Genomic DNA, 17,103 nt, shown 5'->3' with positions numbered 1-17,103 from the left:
AGCGCCTCGAATGTGACAGGCACTATTTTTAGGGCGGCGCCTAGAGTGTGACGGCGGTGATTGGCTGCTGCGGTGGGATGAGAACAGTGACTTGAACGACCGGCGCGTCGAGCATGCCTGATGATTGGTTTCACCGATGCCACAGATGGGAACGGAATTTCCTTTTTGCAAATCTCTTTTGTTTCTGGCGTTCCTGGATAGCAATTGGCGGTCAACTCGGTAGGAATCTCACGGCTAAGTTAGCGCCCCGAGCAGTCGGCGCATACAAACCAGGTGCATGACGTTGAAAAATAGGCTAAGAAGACAATGAGTTTCTTCATCTAATGGTGGTCCACTATGGCGTTGCCTGTTGGCTGTTGGCCAACTAGTCGAACCGGTAGGGTAGCTCAAGATCTTAACCCCGCCCACCGGTAAATGCGGGGATAAGTTGATGGAGAGAAATCGAAGACACCAGTCTATTAGCGTTATATTTACATCTTATTGTACAGTATACTGCTTTGAGAGCACTCAAACCGAGGCTTCGTCATGCACAGAATACATCAGCCCCTCGGCCATTGCGATTGCACCCTCCATGTCACCCTTATTATATAGGAACAAGCCTTGCAAAGCAGCCGCGCTAGTAGTCTTGGAACGGTCTGCCTTCTGGCCGTTCTCGTCCTCGATCAAACCAAGCTCCTGGAGTCGGTTGAGGAAGATCTGGCGGTGTGTGCCCTCAGTATCGATTTCTTGATAGAAACGATCCCAAAGGCGGGAAACTTGATAGCGAGTGATTTCGCCAAGGCGGACGGTCATGTCGACACGACCAGGTCGGACCAAGGCCTCATCCAGTCGTTCCACGTGGTTAGTGGTAAGGAAGATGATACGCTCCTCGGCACTGGCGACACCATCAAGCGTATTCAACAGACCGGAGAAGGTCACATTGGCTCCACGGTAGCCATCAGCCTCAGACTGTGTGCGTCTGTTGGAAAAGGCCGCATCAACATCCTCCAACAAAACCAAAGTGCGGTTTGGAACAACCGTCAAGAGATGGTTCAACCGGTCATCCGTAAGCCCACGTTCACTCAGATTTATGATGGCAATGTCGTAGTCCAGCTCGCCAGCAAGCGCTTGGATGAATGAACTTTTACCGGTGCCCGGGGGTCCGTAAAGCAAGTATCCGCGTCGGTATGGGATGCCGCGATCGTGATACCAGGAAGCGCTCCCGATAAAGTCTTGCACGTCATCGACAATACGTTCTTTGACTCCCTCAGCGAGGACCACCGACTCGAGCGGACGCTTCCGTCGTGGATGCCCAAATGGCCGCCATTCCGTTCCCCAGCTGTTATAGATAGTCGTCTTTCCCTCGTGTGATTTCGCAGCATAATCATGAGCCTCGGTGAATAGGTCCTCGAATATGTGACGGTGGGAGTAGAGAGTAGTTAAGGTAATTGTTTCCCAAGGTTTACCGGTTTGGATGTCGCGGGATTTCGATTCTCGCATACGGTTGACAAAGATGAAAGCGTTTTTGTAACGAAGGACGTGTTTCCCGGGGCCCGGTACCAGAGAGAAGTGTGTTTGGATCGCGCCGTTTGCCCGTTCGACTTTGGAGGTCTGGATGGAAAGGTGTCGCATGCCCGGGGTCATCTTCTGGAGCATGCGATCAATAAACCCGGTATTCTGGGCAGCGGCACGCGTTGCGGAGAGTTGTGATTGTTGATAGAGGGTCATCCAATGTAGGAACCATGGGTATGAATCATCTTTAATGCTGATCTCGACGTCTACCAGCATGCGGCGACGGATTAGAGCTGCACCATGACGGAAACCCTTTTGCGCAAAGGTCAAACCTGCACCCAAACCTGCCAGTCCAAAGCCCTAGGGAAATAGCCGGGTTAGACGAATGGAAAAAAAAAGAAGATGTTAATTGAGAGCTAATTGGAGCAAGCATACCGCCGTGAACAAAGGATTATTCGTTAATTGGGAAAAAAGGCTCCCGTCCCCATTTTGCGCGGCTTGTTGCGCGTTCTGGACCGCCTGTGTCTTCTGCTGCAAGATCAGATCGCCCGCAGATGGCACAGCATTGGAAGCTCCATTTGGCTCCATGCTGGCCGAGTCGAAGGGAAATATGAAAACAGTATTGACTGGAGCGTGTTGTCTTCCAGAAATCTTTTAGCAGGAACCTTACCTTGAAGGAACCATAGGACGATAAGAAACGATATCGGAGTTATAACGGGCCGGGGCTGGCGTGACGACGGTGATAGAATCGGGCCTAAGTTGGGGGTCACCAGTTCGTGCGACACTACTCGGATGAATTTCATTTTTCTGTTACTTTCATCTTTGATCGTGACGGTCAAACTATTGATCGGCTGGCAGCTTCACAGCTTCTCTCCGGAGTCGAGACCTTGCGGGGAAACGGTCTTCACATGGAGCCGACGGAGGGCGAGAATGGCCAACTCCGCCCCGGAGATATCGGGGGCCAAATCGATTGGGTCTTCTTCAAAAACCTTCCGCATTCCTCCCAATCATAGCGGCCTGGCGCAGGGTTCGCGGTCGAGTGGATTGGGGTGTATATAAGAGCATCAGCATTCCCTCATGCTTGCTTTTCTACAGCGTCCCCGAATTTGTCGGCGGCCGAATTACTTGACTTCCACCTTCTATTCGCCCGTCCGCAATATGGGCTCGACCACGACCGGTGTGCTCTACGCGTTGACAGTGGCCACCTCCCCAGCCAGGCCAGCCCCCGAAGATGTCTTGGAAAAGAGTCATCATGGAAAATCAGGCTTTAGAAACCCCTGGGAGTGAGTGGTCGCGTTTGCTTACGCCTTTGGTTGTCGCATGATCCTAACCAGAAATTTCCTTCCAGCTCATGGAAAGATGTGGATTTCAGCAATGTCCGTGAAATGCTCATGTAAGTGTTCCGGAAAAGGCTGAAAAGGAAAGAAAACCTTCAAGTTCATCATCTAATCTATTTTTTTCTTCTTCTCGTGATAGGCGTCGCTTGACCGGCAAAGCCAATGTACCCGACACTTCAGGTCCAACCGTCACCGTTCGAAAGCCCGAATTCCTTCCTACTCGAGATACCACAAAACTTCGTGCAACATGGCTAGGACACGCCTGCTATTACATTGAATTCCCTGGTGGACTTCGGGTTCTTTTCGATCCCGTATTGGACAAGCATTGCGGTCCTTACGGCCTGCTGGGACCGAAGCGATACACGCCCGCTCCTTGTGAGATCAAGGATATCCCCTTGATCGATGCTGTGGTTATTTCGCATAATCATTATGATCATCTCTCCCACCCTGGTGTGACTGAAATCGCCAAGTTACACCCCAACTGTCATTTCTTCGTTCCGCTAGGGAATAAGTCCTGGTTCCATAGTTGTGGAATCGAGAAGGTGACAGAAATGGATTGGTGGGATGAGCGCGACATCACTCTGTCCCCATCGAATGATGCGAATGCCCAAATGGAGGTTACAGGAAAAGCCACAACTGGTCCGGCGGAGATAAGGGCTCGACTTGGGTTCTTGCCCTCTCAGCATGTTACTGCTCGCACACCCTTCGACCGCTTCAAGACTCTATGGGGCTCTTGGTCTATTGAGTCTGGAGGTAGCAAGGTGTATTTCACAGGGTCGGTCATTCGCGATGCTATCGAGACGAGTACAGGTGAACTAACTAGTCGAACAGTGACACTGGCTACAAGGCAGTCCCCGAGCTTCCCGAAGGCGAGGATGACCATGACCCCAAGTACGACTATCCTATCTGCCCCGCATTTAAACAAGTGGGCGAATTCCGAGGTCCCTTTGACCTGGGCTTAATTCCTATCGGAGCATATGCCCCTCGTCATATCTGGAGCCCGGCACATGTCGATCCTCATGATGCCGTTAACATTTTCCAAGATACCAAATGCAAAAATGCACTTGGAATGCACTGGGGAACGTGGGTTCTTACCGAGGAGGATGTTCTTGAGCCCCCGGAGAAGCTGAAGACCGCACTGAAGAAGTTCGACATGCCTGAAAAGGGTGTCTTTGACGTGTGTGAGATTGGCGAGAGCCGGGAATACTGACCTTATGATATTTCTGCTGAGAGATCGATTTCTACCACGGTGGAACTTATATAGAGGTTCATAACAAGCGTGTTGTAAACTACATGGAGGGGTTGAAGATACTGTACGATAGAAGTGAGTCGGATTGGTCCGAGATACATCAGCTCTATAAGGATTTGAAATGTGATCTATGCAATCTGGACCTAGTTATCATAATATCTCTAGAATTTTCCATTCTTCTCCAAAACCAGATGTATGATTTACTAGTATTATTGTTCTAATGGGTTCCTTTAAAGTAAATAAATCTTCCACCGCCTTCGGTTTGACTGGTTTGCTGTTACCTGTTCGGGTTTAGTGCGGTTATTCCAGAAGCTCCCACTTTGGAAATTTGGCGGGCATCGACGTGGATCCGAGTTGGCTTCTCCTGACTGTTCAATCTCGGGAGCTCTTCTGAATTCGATTCTATCGTCCCCGAGCCCGCTTCCTTATTTCCCTCAACCCTCCGTTATACCACCGCAAATATGCAGGCTCCGGTGGTGGTGATGAGTTTGTGCCCCTCTTCGGTAGCGTCGGTGACATTGCTAACCCCTCGACAGACACCAATGCCGGTGACCGACAGGTCGGCCGTCGGGCACAGCTGTCGAACATTACCGCAGCAAAGACGTACGATTCAATTCCCCCTTCGCGATAATCTCCGCATAACACTAATCGAATAACCCCTTAGTGTGGCCGACATCATTCGGTCATGTCTCGGTCCCAAGGCGATGCTGAAGATGCTGCTTGACCCAATGGGCGGTATCGTGCTCACCAACGATGGACACGCCATTCTCCGTGAAATTGAGGTGTCTCACCCCGCTGCTAAGAGCATGATCGAGCTCAGCCGTACTCAAGATGAGGAAGTCGGTGACGGAACCACAACGGTCATCATTCTGGGTACAACTCTCCCCTATCTCGAAGCCACCCCCAGGAAAAAAATACTGATAACATCATAGCCGGTGAAATACTTGCCCAGGCCCTCCCTCAGCTCGAACGTAACATCCACCCCGTCGTCATTATCTCTGCCTTCAAGCGCGCTCTCGCCGATGCCCTCACCATTATCGAGGAAGTCTCCACCCCGGTCGATATCCACGATGACAAGGCCATGTACAACCTGATCCAATCCTCCATCGGAACCAAGTTTGTCTCCCGGTGGTCTGACCTCATGTGCGGTCTGGCACTGAATGCCGTCCGTACAGTCTCCTTTGATGTTGGTGGTGGAAAGCAGGAGGTGGATATCAAGCGTTACGCGCGTATTGAGAAGATCCCCGGTGGTCAAATTGAGGACTCCGAGGTTATCGATGGTGTCATGGTCAACAAGGATATCACCCACCCCAAGATGCGGAGGCGGATCGAGAACCCCCGCGTTCTCTTGCTCGACTGCCCGCTCGAGTACAAGAAGGGCGAGTCTCAGACCAACATTGAGGTCTCCAAGGAGGACGACTGGAACCGCATTCTCCAGATCGAGGAGGAACAAGTGAAGCACATCTGCGATGCCATTATCGCATTCAAGCCCGATGTCGTCATTACCGAGAAGGGTGTTTCTGGTAAGCATCTCAACGGTGTAAAAGTCCAGTGGCCATTTTTCCTAACTTATAATTCTTCCATTAGATCTCGCACAGCACTTCCTGGTGAAGCACAACATCACTGCTCTCCGCCGCGTCCGTAAGACCGACAACAACCGTATCGCCCGTGCCACTGGTGCCACTATCGTCAACCGTGTCGACGACATCCAAGAATCCGACATCGGTACCCGCTGTGGTCTCTTTGAGATTGAGAAGATTGGTGACGAGTATTTCACATTCATGCGCAAATGCACAGCTCCCAAGGCCTGCACTATCCTGCTGCGCGGTCCCTCCAAGGATATCCTCAACGAGATCGAGCGTAACCTGCAGGACGCCATGTCCGTTGCCCGCAACGTCATCTTCCACCCCCGCCTTGCTCCCGGTGGTGGTGCCGTCGAGATGGCTGTCTCTGTCAAGCTCAGCCAGATTGCCCGCTCTATTGAGGGTGTCCAGCAATGGCCCTACAAGGCTGTCGCGGACGCTATGGAGGTCATTCCTCGCACATTGGCACAGAACGCCGGTGTCAGCCCTATTCGCGTGCTGACCCAGCTGCGCGCCAAGCACGTCGAGGGCCACTCCACCTGGGGTCTGGATGGTGACTCTGGCAAGCTGGTTGATATGAAGGAGTACGGTGTGTGGGAGCCCGAGGCCGTCAAGCTTCAGAGCATCAAGACGGCGATTGAGGTAAGCTTCCCCGATCACACCAATATAAAATCCATTTTGCTAACGAAACATAGTCCGCATGCCTGCTTCTCCGCGTTGACGACATCTGCAGTGGTAAGTCCGCCCAGCAGGTCAGCGGCGGCGGCGGCGGTGGTGGTGAGGAGTAAGTAATAGATGAGTATGACCAAGAACCAAAAAAGACCATGATTCATGGACCTGAGGTCCGTACATAATGCTACACGATTACCTCTGGGGTATTTTCTATATGTACAAATATCCTAGACCAAAATGAACTGTCATATGGGTATCTTTGTAAAAAAATTATCGTACATGGCCATCCTATCGTATTACCTAGAGTCGTCGGCCAGCCGTCTGCTGTTGACCAGTTCAATCATCATCGTGAATAATGACACCAGGGACCTCCTCATACTGCGGCTGCCCATCGGTAGTTCCATCCTGGCCCTGGTGCTGGCCCGGGGCCCGGGGGCCCTTCATGCCACCCTTACCACCAACCTCCGTGACCGTACCAGGGGCATTAGGCTCATCCGGGCCCTTCTTATTACCCCTCGCAGCCTTCTTTTTCTCCCTCCTCCGACGATTCTTCTCAGTCTTCTCATCGTCCTTGCGCTTCGTATCCTCGCGCTCCTTCTCCCAATCCTTATCACCCTGGTCCTTATCGACTTCTGACTGCATCAGGCGCAATCGTTCATATTCGCGCCGCCGGCTAGCCTTGTAGACATGGAATTCGCCTGATCCCGCACCGGCCGAGGAACCCTGTACGTTGGCGACGATCTCTGGCGGCGGTGCGAGGGAGGATCCGCTTCGCTTGTTTCCTGTGCCGGGCAGCGCGACCTCCTTCGACGGGTCTTTGAAGAGTGTGTCGATCTGACTTGCGTGTTCGGAGCGGGGGGTCACGGCACGACGCTTGGTTGGGCGCTGACTGCGCGGGTCAGCGCTTGTTGGAATGGATTCGCGACCAGGCTCGGACATTGTGGTGCCGTTGGGAGTGTCTTCGAAACGAGGAGGTATCTTTGGGTGATTGAATATTTAGAGGGCTATTTTCCCGGTCGTAAATGTTTCTGGCGGGTGGCCGTGTTGGCTTATTCTTTTTTTTCCCGGCGCAATCGAGACCCGGGTGGGTGGCTTTGATATCGCGTTTATTGGCACCGAAGGTTGTTCGGGTCTAGGAAATGAATGAGGACTCGGTGATGGTACTGTTCTTGAGAGAGCGACGCGAGCGTTTGGGTGTGATATCGAATCCACGAGACAAGTACTCTGGGTAGTCAGTAGAGGTATGGATTCTGAAGGTAAGGCGCTGGTTGAACGGCGGTGCGCTAACCGTTTTCGGATAGCTGAAGTATACGCCAGGCCCTGATCAGTTCTATATCCCCTTTCTACTGGTACATTGTCAAATCCATAGGACATAGACATTATGTTTGAGAAATTGTCCATGATCATTGGATTATATGATCTCCCATGGTAGTGGTTGATTGATGTGTCAAAGCAATCTTCCGGTACAGTACAATGGTACCAGCTCAGACGGAGCTTGGTTCTTCCGCTGGGATGTAGCATTTTCTTTGGCGAGTGCTTTATCAAAATTGTAGCAATGAATAGCCATTTATTGTCTTCCATGACATTCTATGGTATATTTGTAAAAAGAATAGTGTAAAGAGTTTATATACCGTACAAGCATAATACTGGTACTAGTATATAATACTGGTAACTGATAGGTGCTGGTCGCAGCTGCCCTCAGAGTTTCTCCTTGTCTACGGAACTTTTCACCTGCCAACTTCAACTTCCAACCTCTCCCCTCCCTCTCCCTTCTAGTAACGTCTGGTTCTTACCAACACTTCCCATTTTGGTTTCAATATCGATTTTTCATCGATCGCGCATTCCACAATGCCGTACCGCTTCGGTGAGTCCCAAACTGCCCCCTCGTTCTCGTGCTACCTGGTGCCCAAAGAGACTTGGTGAACCATCCACACCAATCCTCTGCATGAAACAATGGCACCTGTCTTATCGAAAAGAAGAAATATTCTTCACTCGTTTTTTCATCGATGCCTCTACGCGTGGATGAAATTCATCGAATTTCCAAGAGCGCGCTTTGCACCCGAACCATTCCACTCGCGCTCGATCTCCATGATCTTCGCGCTGCATTCCATCTTCTGATGCCGTGCAGCGCACAAAGAAAATTTGAAGTTTTCGGTAACTAAATGAAATCTAGAGCTTTCGCCGAGCAATCGTGCAGGTTGCCAGACCAAAGAATGCAAGGACAACAAGGTCAAAATCACGAAGGGCGAGCTGCGCGTCGGCAGCTGGGTCGATACCGAGAGAGTCCAGTACTGGGCCTGGCGCCACTGGTAAACCCTCATGATCAAACCCAACCCCTTCTTTTTCTAATCCCCTCTCTAGGGGCTGCACTACACCTCTTGTGCTATCGAACATCCAAACCTCCATTGCCGACGAGGAGGACGACAGCGAGCTTAACTTCGAGGCTTTGGATGGCTTCGACGAGCTTCCTTCCGAGTTTCAAGAGAAGATCAAGGTTGCCATCGAGAAGGGCCATATTGAAGATGATGAATGGAAGGGTGTAAGTACCCTAACGCCTGAATTTTATTTCAATACATTGACAAAATCCTGCTAGGACGTCGCGCACAACCGTCCCGGCATGCGTGGCATGTTTCCCCGCAAGTCCCGGGCTAAGGCTGTATCTGAAACCCCATCTCCGGTACTTCATGATATCTATTCCTTGAGATATTCCGTTGATGACTGATCCTCCTATTAGAAGAAAGCCAACTCGGCGCCCACTGAGGCTGTTGAGACCGAGACTAGTGACGAAGGTAAAAAAGGAAAAGCAACAAAGCCGAAGCGCAAAGCCAACAGCAAAGCAAGTGTCGAGCCCAAGGGCGAGGATGAAGCCAAAGCCACAGATAAAGCTCCGTCCGATGAGAAGCCCGCCAGGAAGCGCAAGAATGCTGCTGCTGCTGCTGCTGAGGAGGCTACTGCTGATGCACCTATCAATGGCGATGACAACAAAGAGGAAGATGAACCCGCTCCCAAACGCAAGAGAGCGACCCGTGCCAAAAAAGCGGTCACTGAGCTAGAAGCCGACAAGAACACCGAGGCCGAGAAGGGAGGTCGCACTGCTAAGAATGCTGCTAAGCCCAAGGCTAAGGGTGGTCGCACTAAAAAGCCTACCCAAGAGAAAGATACCGAGGAAAAGACTGTTGACAACACTGAGAAGCCCAAGCGTGGCCGTCGCAAGGCGGCAAGGCGACAGCAAGCTGCCCAGGATAATTAGGTCGACATACTCAGTCAACATATCTAATAGTAGCTTACCTACCTTGCTACTTGATTAACACTTGTCTCGCATACTTAATGATTCATCACCACCTGTTTGTTCTACTTAATCCGTTGTATTCCTAGTCAGATATTGCACAGAGAATTTCAACTTGATTCGAAAAGCTCAACCACCAAGTAAGAATAGGGAGAATTGATATAATCTCGGATCATTGCATAATCACGGACATGAAGCGAAAAAGAACTTCTTCAAGTTAGCTGGAGCAAACGTGGGTGTTGCACCTGTATCCACCTGGGCATCCATGGATCCCACTCATGAGAATGTCTGCAAGCGCCCACCTACCTACTCCACCTAGTAGGCAGGACTTTTAGAATTTGGATTAAACGCATCAGAAATAACACCAGTGGTAGAACGATCAAAATATGAGCGCACAAATCATCGTAATCAATTTGCTTTCCCACCCAGTCCCCGGCTCTGAAGAAGAGCCTGAATATGCCCATACTTTTCTGGGTTGCTTTTCAGAGTTTCCTTGTTCCTGTCATAAACTGCGATGCGCAGAAGTGAATAGGATTCCATAACATCATGAAACTCCTTTGAACAATCATAGCAGAAAAGCATGTACGTCTCAGCCATGAAAGGCACGATCCACTCCCGAAAACGATCGCCCGCAGCCAAATGCACCGGATTCACGATACGTACAACTTCAAGCAAGGGCCGAAGCTGATAGATACCGGGGTAGGAATTCCATGCAATTTGCAATTTCTGAATGGCGGAAATCATCAAAAGCTCAATATCAAAGCTCTGGGCTTGCTTATAAAGCCGCCCGAGGGAGAGGATCAGCTTTTGAAGATTCTTGATATCGCTGGTGTCCTTCAACTGCATGCCCTGCAGCTGTAGCCTCCGACCGATGATCAGTATATCGCCAACCTCTCGCGCTTCTCTTCCATCGCTGGAAGTACTGCTGCTATTAGCGTAAGGGCCTGGGTCCTTCACCTCGACGACTCGGGGGTTGAAGTGGCCAGAGATGAGGAACATACAAATCTGCTCGGCCTCTGGCTGATTTTTGACATCAACAGCGTGTTGGAAAATTGCCTCAATCACAGAGGCATAATTGTCGCGCAGAAGAAAATGATTCAGAACTTGTCGGAAGTTCATTCCTAGAACATGTTCTTTCTGTTGACCCTGCTCTAGTCCTTGTTCTTCATGTTTGATTTGGCGCATAGGTGTACTAGTGGATGATCCCTGACCCTGTTAGTAAATACTACTAATATGGTTGATGCATACCTAGGTATTTGCAATGCATGACTCACTGGTGCTGGAAACTGGATAATATCGCCCGAGTGGAAGGGTCCCGATTTGCCGGAACTTTGCTTTCGTTTCTTTCGAGGCCCATAATCCAAGTCGCTGAGCCCAGCAGCTGTCGTATTTTCACTCCTTAAGTCCTCTTCATCCGACGAAAGCTCTCCAACATCTGAACCGGAAGAGATCGCAGCAAAGATATCTTCATATCCATCTGGTCGAACCAGCTTCACCTCCTTGTCACGCTTGCCTTTGATGATCCCTTCATCATCGGCCATTTTCACCCAGAAATCAATTCCTGGGGACATTTTCGCCAATTTGAGCACTTTTCGAAATAGTTTCGCATCCTCTTCTCCGAAGATATCGGCGTATCTGGCGGGTGGGTGTTGAGGTAGAGCGAAAAGCTCCTTGATAGAAGCGTAACGGCTACCAAAGTTGTTAGCAAATATATCCTTCTTGGCAGGAAGCCAGGTAGGTGAGTGTTTCGAAAGACCTTTCGGGACACGAGTAGCTAACTTGAGTGGAGTGGCTAACTTACAAGGTGTTTCTTGCAGGTAGGAAGCACGGGTAGGACCTTTCGCTTGTGGGCGTGATCCAGGCTCCGTCAGCGGGTTTCGCCTCTGCTGGTCGACGGTGAAGTCCATGGCGCTCAACTTCGTGATCTGGGAGAATGATAGCAACCCATATATCTGTCTTGTAGCTCCTGCAAGCACTTTTGAAGCGATGGAGATAGGCTTGGCCGGGATGAAGCTCTATCATCCGATTGGCAGGCTTTAAGCCTTGCGCAAACATGACTCGTTGGCTCATTATGAGAAGGCTATGCTGTTCTGGGACGAAATGGTTGAAGGAGTTAGTTCAATTGCTCAAAATGAGTAGGGTAATGACCTGAACAGGTCTGGTGGAAAAATGGATAACTGGGTAGGTACCTGCTTCGGTGAGAGTGTAAGCGATAGAGTAGAGTCTGAGATTGAAGGTAGTAAGAGATTCAGCGGAGTTATCAAGGATGATTGAGGGTTTAGAATGGAGGATGTAGAAGGATAGAAGCAAAATGTAAGAAGAAGATGTACTAGTAGGAAGAGGATGTAGGAGGACGATCAGAAGGAAGACGTAGGAATATGACGTGGAAGAATGATTGTTAGAAGAATGTAACCATTAGGTGAAGCATTTTCTGGGAGGGGGTACACGCTGCGATGGTGATGGCACAGATTTAGAAAGAAACATCCCCCTAAGGCTTATCTCGACATTGGCTGGTCTGAAGATCGTCGAATAGAATATAAGGGAATGGGATAATGGAGCGCGATGGAAAGAATAATAGGGGAAATAAATGAATCATGAAGAAGAAAGGAAGTTAGTAAGAGTTTGAAGCGTGCAGAAAGTTGAGATGCAAGGTGTAAGGCAATTGAAGAAAGCAGTCCATAGCTAGAACGGAAAAGGATTGAAAATATTCAGCAACTTTGAGGTACCTCACCTTGCTAAGAGCCCTATGTATAGAATTGAACGATATCTAGGTATATTGCAATGAAAGCCTTGGAGAGATAAGTGGTAGAAGAAGAAGACATAAAGGATATTACCTAGGTATGGAGAGGTCAAGTACTACTATGTCAATCGTTGTGAGCCTCATCTATTTGAGAGAGTTTTCACGAGGACGCTGTATCCGGATACAAAGAAAGGATACCATATATACCTTAATTCTCATTAAGTTTACTTGAAGCAAATTGAGGTGGCCGGATTTCTCATTTCTGATTTCTTGATAGCTAAAGAGGCTATCGGCTTTGGATGCAGGCAATGCCTGAACAAGGAGTGGAGACATAGTGTCAATAGATAAAAAACAACAAGACAATGGAACAAACAACGCAGACAATACACGGAGATTTCGTTGGTGGTTAGAACGTCAAGGAGTGAAGAGATTCACGCAAGTCAATGTCAGAAACCTCGAGACGCCGGGTACAATTTAAAAAGATTAGGCGGGTTTTTTTTCAAACCAAACAAATGACGACCAACCTCGATGGAAAAGAAGAGGTAATTTGCTGTCAAAGCAAAAAGGCGAATGGTCAAAATCGCAGTGAAATAGTCATTCTGGTTCATAAGCAATCCTTCCTATCCATTTCAATGTCAATTTGTGTTGTTAATGCCGCAAAATCGAGCTGTAAAGACGACGAGACAACCAACTAAAACAGGAGCTTCGGGGTCCGTCTGAGGCTGTTAAAGAATGAGCATTCCAATACAATAATTCAGGGGCAATAGAAGTGTCATTCAACGAAGCCTGGCAAGATCAAGCAACGAATGAGGAAAGTTGGAGGAATCCTACCGGATCTCCGCAAGGTCATCCATATGGTTGCACATAGCCACAAAAAGGTCAAAAAATAACTTGCCACCGTTCTCCATCTCCATCTGCATGGTTCCGCTTCTCTTGAAAGTCTTGCGACTTCGAATAATGAGAGCCAGATAATGAGCGCGCAGTCGAGACTCGGAATCCGGGGTGTTGTCATACGCATAACGAGCAGATCTCAAGATCACGTCGGCCGGGATATCAGTTTGAAGACCTTGCTTACGGAGAGCAATGCGCTTCAAGTCTTCCAGACCGTACTTCTCGGCGGTACAATACACCACTGTATCCCGAAGAACGATATCTCCCACGCCTGGGTGGAAGAAAGTCGCCTCACTCGACCCGCGGCCACCGTTGTTATTGGTTTCCTGGGCATTCTCAAGGTACCAAGAGTCTCGACGCTTACCATGCAGCAAGCGTGGGTAATAATCACCCTTGTACAAAAACTCGAGGATGCACGACAGGATTTCGGGCTCCCTATATGTATAGTTTTAGGCTTCCATCGTGGCTGATATTGAGGCAAGGGGCTTCTTACTCGGCGGGCAGCTCCAGTTGCTTTGTGCCCTCATCCAGAGACTTTTCCTTCAAAATCGCACGAAGATGCGGCGAAAGAGACAGGACATCCTCATGTGCAGCGAAAAGACGCTGCTCTTGACCGACTATCATCGTTATGATAGGGCTAGTCAGAGCGCTATAATCATTGGATTAGTTGTTATGACTCCAAATTTTATGATTCGAAACTTTACCACCTTCCCACCGAAGGAGCGTCCGTGTTGTCGTCCACTTTCTGCTGCATCTTCTCCTTGGCCTGTTCGTCGTACCTCTTCTTGCCAGCCTTAACGGTCTTTCCCGCTCGGCTTTTCGAAGAAAAAGAACGTCTAAACATCACGGCACGAACTCGAATCTTTGATCTGGAATATATGCGAACCGAGGAAACCTTGAGCGATCAGAAGGAATGATATGAGTTGGTCAAATGAAGGGAAAAGCGACGCTGCGGATCACAGGAGCATGTGAGAGAGCCTGGAAAGCCGGCACCGACTCTGACCTTCCCGTTTCATCAAGAGACGAGATGAGACAGATTTCGGATGGGGCTTCTGCATTCGAGAGTTCAGAACTCACGGCGCGGGTTGTCGGCTCTTGCAGGCGTGAAGAGAAAAAGAAAAGCACGGGGACAGAGGGGAGACCAGTGATATTTAAGACACAGAGTCAGGTGATATCAACTGCAGGTGCCGCCATCACCGGGGCGCAGGCGATGCGGCGCATTGCAAGCTCGCTGGCTGCTTTGCCAACGGACGTTCGGAGTGTGGCGCCAAAGGCGATCGTGGGATTGGCTAGCTGCTGCACGATCGGCGTTACGATATGCACGTCGGTTCTGCCTAGTGGAGGCTAGATCACTATACACCGAAGAAGTGTGGTGGAGGCACGGAATATATAGCGAGAGATATTGAATTCAACAGTTAAAATGAATTTGAAGTTGCGAAATACAAAAGGAGCCGGAGGGTGTTGGTCATGTTGAATGCTCCAACACCTCCAGGGCCGGGTTGGACAAGCCACAGGACACTGATACAATAAGCCTTTCTTGCCCGCAAGAAAGGAAACTAGGCACTTGGAGATTTAGCATGGCTGCCTTAGCGAATCGCAATGATCCCAGCCAAGTCCCGTGCTCAAAACATCCTCTTAAGACAAAATGCCACATCCAGCAGCGCCAAGCGTCACGCCAAAGCTTTGAAAGTGACCAGCAGTCACGCCGACCATACCATTGCCAGCAGAGCATGACAGATCGCGCTGTCCATCGCATTTCTTGCAGGTAAGCGCAAGTCCTGAGCTGTAGTACTCCTGTTCAGGACAACGGGTGTTAGTAGAATTGAACTTCCTTGCATCCATGAATCGAATTAGAGGATGGAACGACAACTCACAGTTCCGTAGTGCTTGAAACTGTATGGCAATGTAATATACATGTTCTTACATCCGGTTAGAAATACACTCTAATCTAAAAAGGCGGCACTAGATCTGGAATAACTCACGGGGACACCATCGGCAGCATTGTTTCCGCGGTTCAGGGTTCCCTTGAGAGATCCTGCGAAATTAGCCCAGGCTTCGTTTCCGATAGGAAAAGCAGCCAGAGCATTGCTGGTAATCTCCTTGTCGGGGAAGTTCTGCGAGAGGGCAACGTAGGAGATGTAGGTAAGCGCGCCACCGAGGGAGTGCCCTGTCGACTCCAGGGTGTAGTCGGGATACTTCGCGATTAGAGACTTAACCTCGGAGATCACGTCGTCATGCACAGCAGACCAGGGACGATTTACGCCCCTCATGATTTGTACCCCTGCAGGGAAAGTGACTCCTGACAACGATGGAGTGACCAAAGTAGTATCAACATCGTTCAGGATATCCGTAACTGTGGTAAGTATTAGATGAATGTGTGATCTCTGACGGCAGAGGTGAAGTACCAGTTGTCGAGCCCCTCATAACTACTGTAATTTTCTTATTATCGGTTGAATAGCCCACATAACCCTAGAACAGTTATTGAGGAGCGAATCCCGTTTTTTCATAATCAACTCACCTGTGTGTCGGTCAAGGTATCGCGAATCTGCTTTGTGATTGTCACATCAAAAGCTTTGAGGGTGCAGCCAGAATAAGCAGCAGAAGATAGTTTCGCGGCACGGGCGAGGGGACTGAAGGCACTGGTATCTGTTTAGGTAGAGGTATCAGATACATTGAAATCATAAGGCGATTACTATAATGGATAGTGGGATCCGCAGACCAGTTGTAGCTCGCGATTGCAGTGTCGGGACTGCAATGGCGTGGGAGATCAAGGCAAGAAGACAAAATCCCTTCATTTTCAGATAATGTAGGAAGCTTAGAAGCTCAAATAGCTTTTCTTGGTGTGGTAATTTGAAGTTTTATCTGGTTGTTTGAATAATAATTCATAGATATACCGGGGAGAAACGCTGCTTAAATATCCTCGATGGCTATAGATAACATCAACATTGACCTCGGTAAGACTTTAAAAGCCTGGATGCAATATCTCGGAATAATTGTCTGCTAGCTAAGACCTCCGATGTATAAGCTCCGCGACGAAAAAGGAATAATATAAAGCTAAACCAATGCTATGCAGATTGATGGTGCGACGCTGGTATGCATCGGGAGTTGCAGGGTGGAGATGCATGATGGCCTGGGCAAGAAGCAAAAACAAGTTGGAAACTTTGCGAGTGAAACATCCGAGGCTTGGAAAAATAGTCTGGGTGTTCGAAAGGCTTTTTTTTCTTCATTTTAGATGCATCGAGTAATTGGCGAGGCCATGTGTTGCACATTGCTGTTGCAATTTGTGACGCGATCTAGTCATGCAGTATGAGGCAGCCAAGAGAATGACCAACCATAGAATTGAGAGACAATAGTGCAAACCCAACTATTCTGGTCTGTGTATCCATTTTGGTCTCCAGTTTTGAAGCTGGTTCCCCTCTTCAATGGCTCTTCGGTAAGTCCGGGAATGCGGGGAACACTAGCGGCGATTTCAAGCCCAAAAACGACGGTTGGACCATGCACTCCGTGTTAATACTTGTCTGCGTAATGAATGATCATGTTATATTCTTGATCCGAGAATTCTCGGGTTCAACAATCTCGCCACAAACCCGGCTCCGCCATTCGTCTTTGCTCATCAACACTGCGAGACGCTCTTTCATAGAGCAGAATATTTATCATAGATTACGATGTAGAAGTTGAATCGTCGCTCAGGATCAATATAATGTGACTACGCTTGAAGATTGTTGATGATGTAAAATCTATGCATCATTTCAAGACAAGGCTTTGTGTCAAGAAGGCGTTGGTACCGCTATGCATTTTCGTCTCTAGCTCATGTGGGAAAGAGAAAAGTCTGGGGATGATCACTTACTCTTGGC

At 49.2% G+C, this 17,103-nt stretch overlaps 9 protein-coding genes across 9 annotated transcripts; 4 read left to right on the top strand and 5 right to left on the bottom strand.

Annotated features, from left to right (window-relative positions):
* Positions 1 to 507: 507 nt before the first annotated feature.
* Positions 508 to 2,079, bottom strand: N7533_007248 (bifunctional AAA family ATPase chaperone/translocase BCS1; the record flags this gene model as incomplete). The annotated part of the gene is made up of 2 exons (XM_057103898.1): positions 508 to 1,851; positions 1,927 to 2,079. The coding sequence occupies 2 exons, from the start codon at positions 2,077 to 2,079 to the stop codon at positions 508 to 510; spliced, it is 1,497 nt and encodes a 498-aa protein (XP_056958855.1).
* Positions 2,080 to 2,568: 489 nt separating this feature from the next.
* N7533_007247 (uncharacterized protein) lies at positions 2,569 to 4,038 on the top strand (the record flags this gene model as incomplete). Its single annotated transcript, XM_057103897.1, has 3 exons — positions 2,569 to 2,774; positions 2,968 to 3,603; positions 3,660 to 4,038. The coding sequence occupies 3 exons, from the start codon at positions 2,569 to 2,571 to the stop codon at positions 4,036 to 4,038; spliced, it is 1,221 nt and encodes a 406-aa protein (XP_056958854.1).
* A 500-nt stretch (positions 4,039 to 4,538) lies between these two features.
* On the top strand, positions 4,539 to 6,448 carry N7533_007246 (chaperonin-containing T-complex subunit CCT3; the record flags this gene model as incomplete). Its single annotated transcript, XM_057103896.1, has 6 exons — positions 4,539 to 4,563; positions 4,614 to 4,680; positions 4,742 to 4,950; positions 5,010 to 5,600; positions 5,665 to 6,302; positions 6,356 to 6,448. 6 exons carry the CDS (start codon positions 4,539 to 4,541, stop codon positions 6,446 to 6,448), a joined length of 1,623 nt encoding a protein of 540 aa, XP_056958853.1.
* Positions 6,449 to 6,668: 220 nt separating this feature from the next.
* On the bottom strand, positions 6,669 to 7,271 carry N7533_007245 (uncharacterized protein; the record flags this gene model as incomplete). Its single annotated transcript, XM_057103895.1, has 1 exon — positions 6,669 to 7,271. One exon carries the CDS (start codon positions 7,269 to 7,271, stop codon positions 6,669 to 6,671), a length of 603 nt encoding a protein of 200 aa, XP_056958852.1.
* Positions 7,272 to 8,180: 909 nt separating this feature from the next.
* On the top strand, positions 8,181 to 9,582 carry N7533_007244 (PARP-type zinc finger-containing protein; the record flags this gene model as incomplete). The annotated part of the gene is made up of 5 exons (XM_057103894.1): positions 8,181 to 8,196; positions 8,506 to 8,641; positions 8,694 to 8,871; positions 8,926 to 9,009; positions 9,067 to 9,582. 5 exons carry the CDS (start codon positions 8,181 to 8,183, stop codon positions 9,580 to 9,582), a joined length of 930 nt encoding a protein of 309 aa, XP_056958851.1.
* Positions 9,583 to 10,026: 444 nt separating this feature from the next.
* Positions 10,027 to 11,525, bottom strand: N7533_007243 (uncharacterized protein; the record flags this gene model as incomplete). The annotated part of the gene is made up of 3 exons (XM_057103893.1): positions 10,027 to 10,824; positions 10,893 to 11,374; positions 11,420 to 11,525. The coding sequence occupies 3 exons, from the start codon at positions 11,523 to 11,525 to the stop codon at positions 10,027 to 10,029; spliced, it is 1,386 nt and encodes a 461-aa protein (XP_056958850.1).
* A 1,660-nt stretch (positions 11,526 to 13,185) lies between these two features.
* On the bottom strand, positions 13,186 to 14,093 carry N7533_007242 (BTB/POZ domain-containing protein; the record flags this gene model as incomplete). The annotated part of the gene is made up of 3 exons (XM_057103892.1): positions 13,186 to 13,684; positions 13,743 to 13,898; positions 13,954 to 14,093. 3 exons carry the CDS (start codon positions 14,091 to 14,093, stop codon positions 13,186 to 13,188), a joined length of 795 nt encoding a protein of 264 aa, XP_056958849.1.
* Positions 14,094 to 14,180: 87 nt separating this feature from the next.
* Positions 14,181 to 14,597, top strand: N7533_007241 (uncharacterized protein; the record flags this gene model as incomplete). The annotated part of the gene is made up of 1 exon (XM_057103891.1): positions 14,181 to 14,597. The coding sequence occupies one exon, from the start codon at positions 14,181 to 14,183 to the stop codon at positions 14,595 to 14,597; it is 417 nt and encodes a 138-aa protein (XP_056958848.1).
* Positions 14,598 to 14,884: 287 nt separating this feature from the next.
* On the bottom strand, positions 14,885 to 16,044 carry N7533_007240 (putative alkaline lipase; the record flags this gene model as incomplete). The annotated part of the gene is made up of 6 exons (XM_057103890.1): positions 14,885 to 15,043; positions 15,124 to 15,168; positions 15,232 to 15,602; positions 15,655 to 15,718; positions 15,768 to 15,895; positions 15,969 to 16,044. 6 exons carry the CDS (start codon positions 16,042 to 16,044, stop codon positions 14,885 to 14,887), a joined length of 843 nt encoding a protein of 280 aa, XP_056958847.1.
* Positions 16,045 to 17,103: the final 1,059 nt, after the last annotated feature.

Source organism: Penicillium manginii (genome assembly GCF_028828005.1).
Source record: "Penicillium manginii strain IBT 31320 chromosome Unknown utg000005l:1.0-5665137.0:1.0-5668048.0, whole genome shotgun sequence".
Classification (NCBI taxonomy): Eukaryota; Fungi; Ascomycota; class Eurotiomycetes; order Eurotiales; family Aspergillaceae; genus Penicillium; species Penicillium manginii.
The sequence above is the reverse complement of the archived record's forward strand: the minus strand, read 5'-3'. Positions and strand labels throughout refer to the sequence as shown.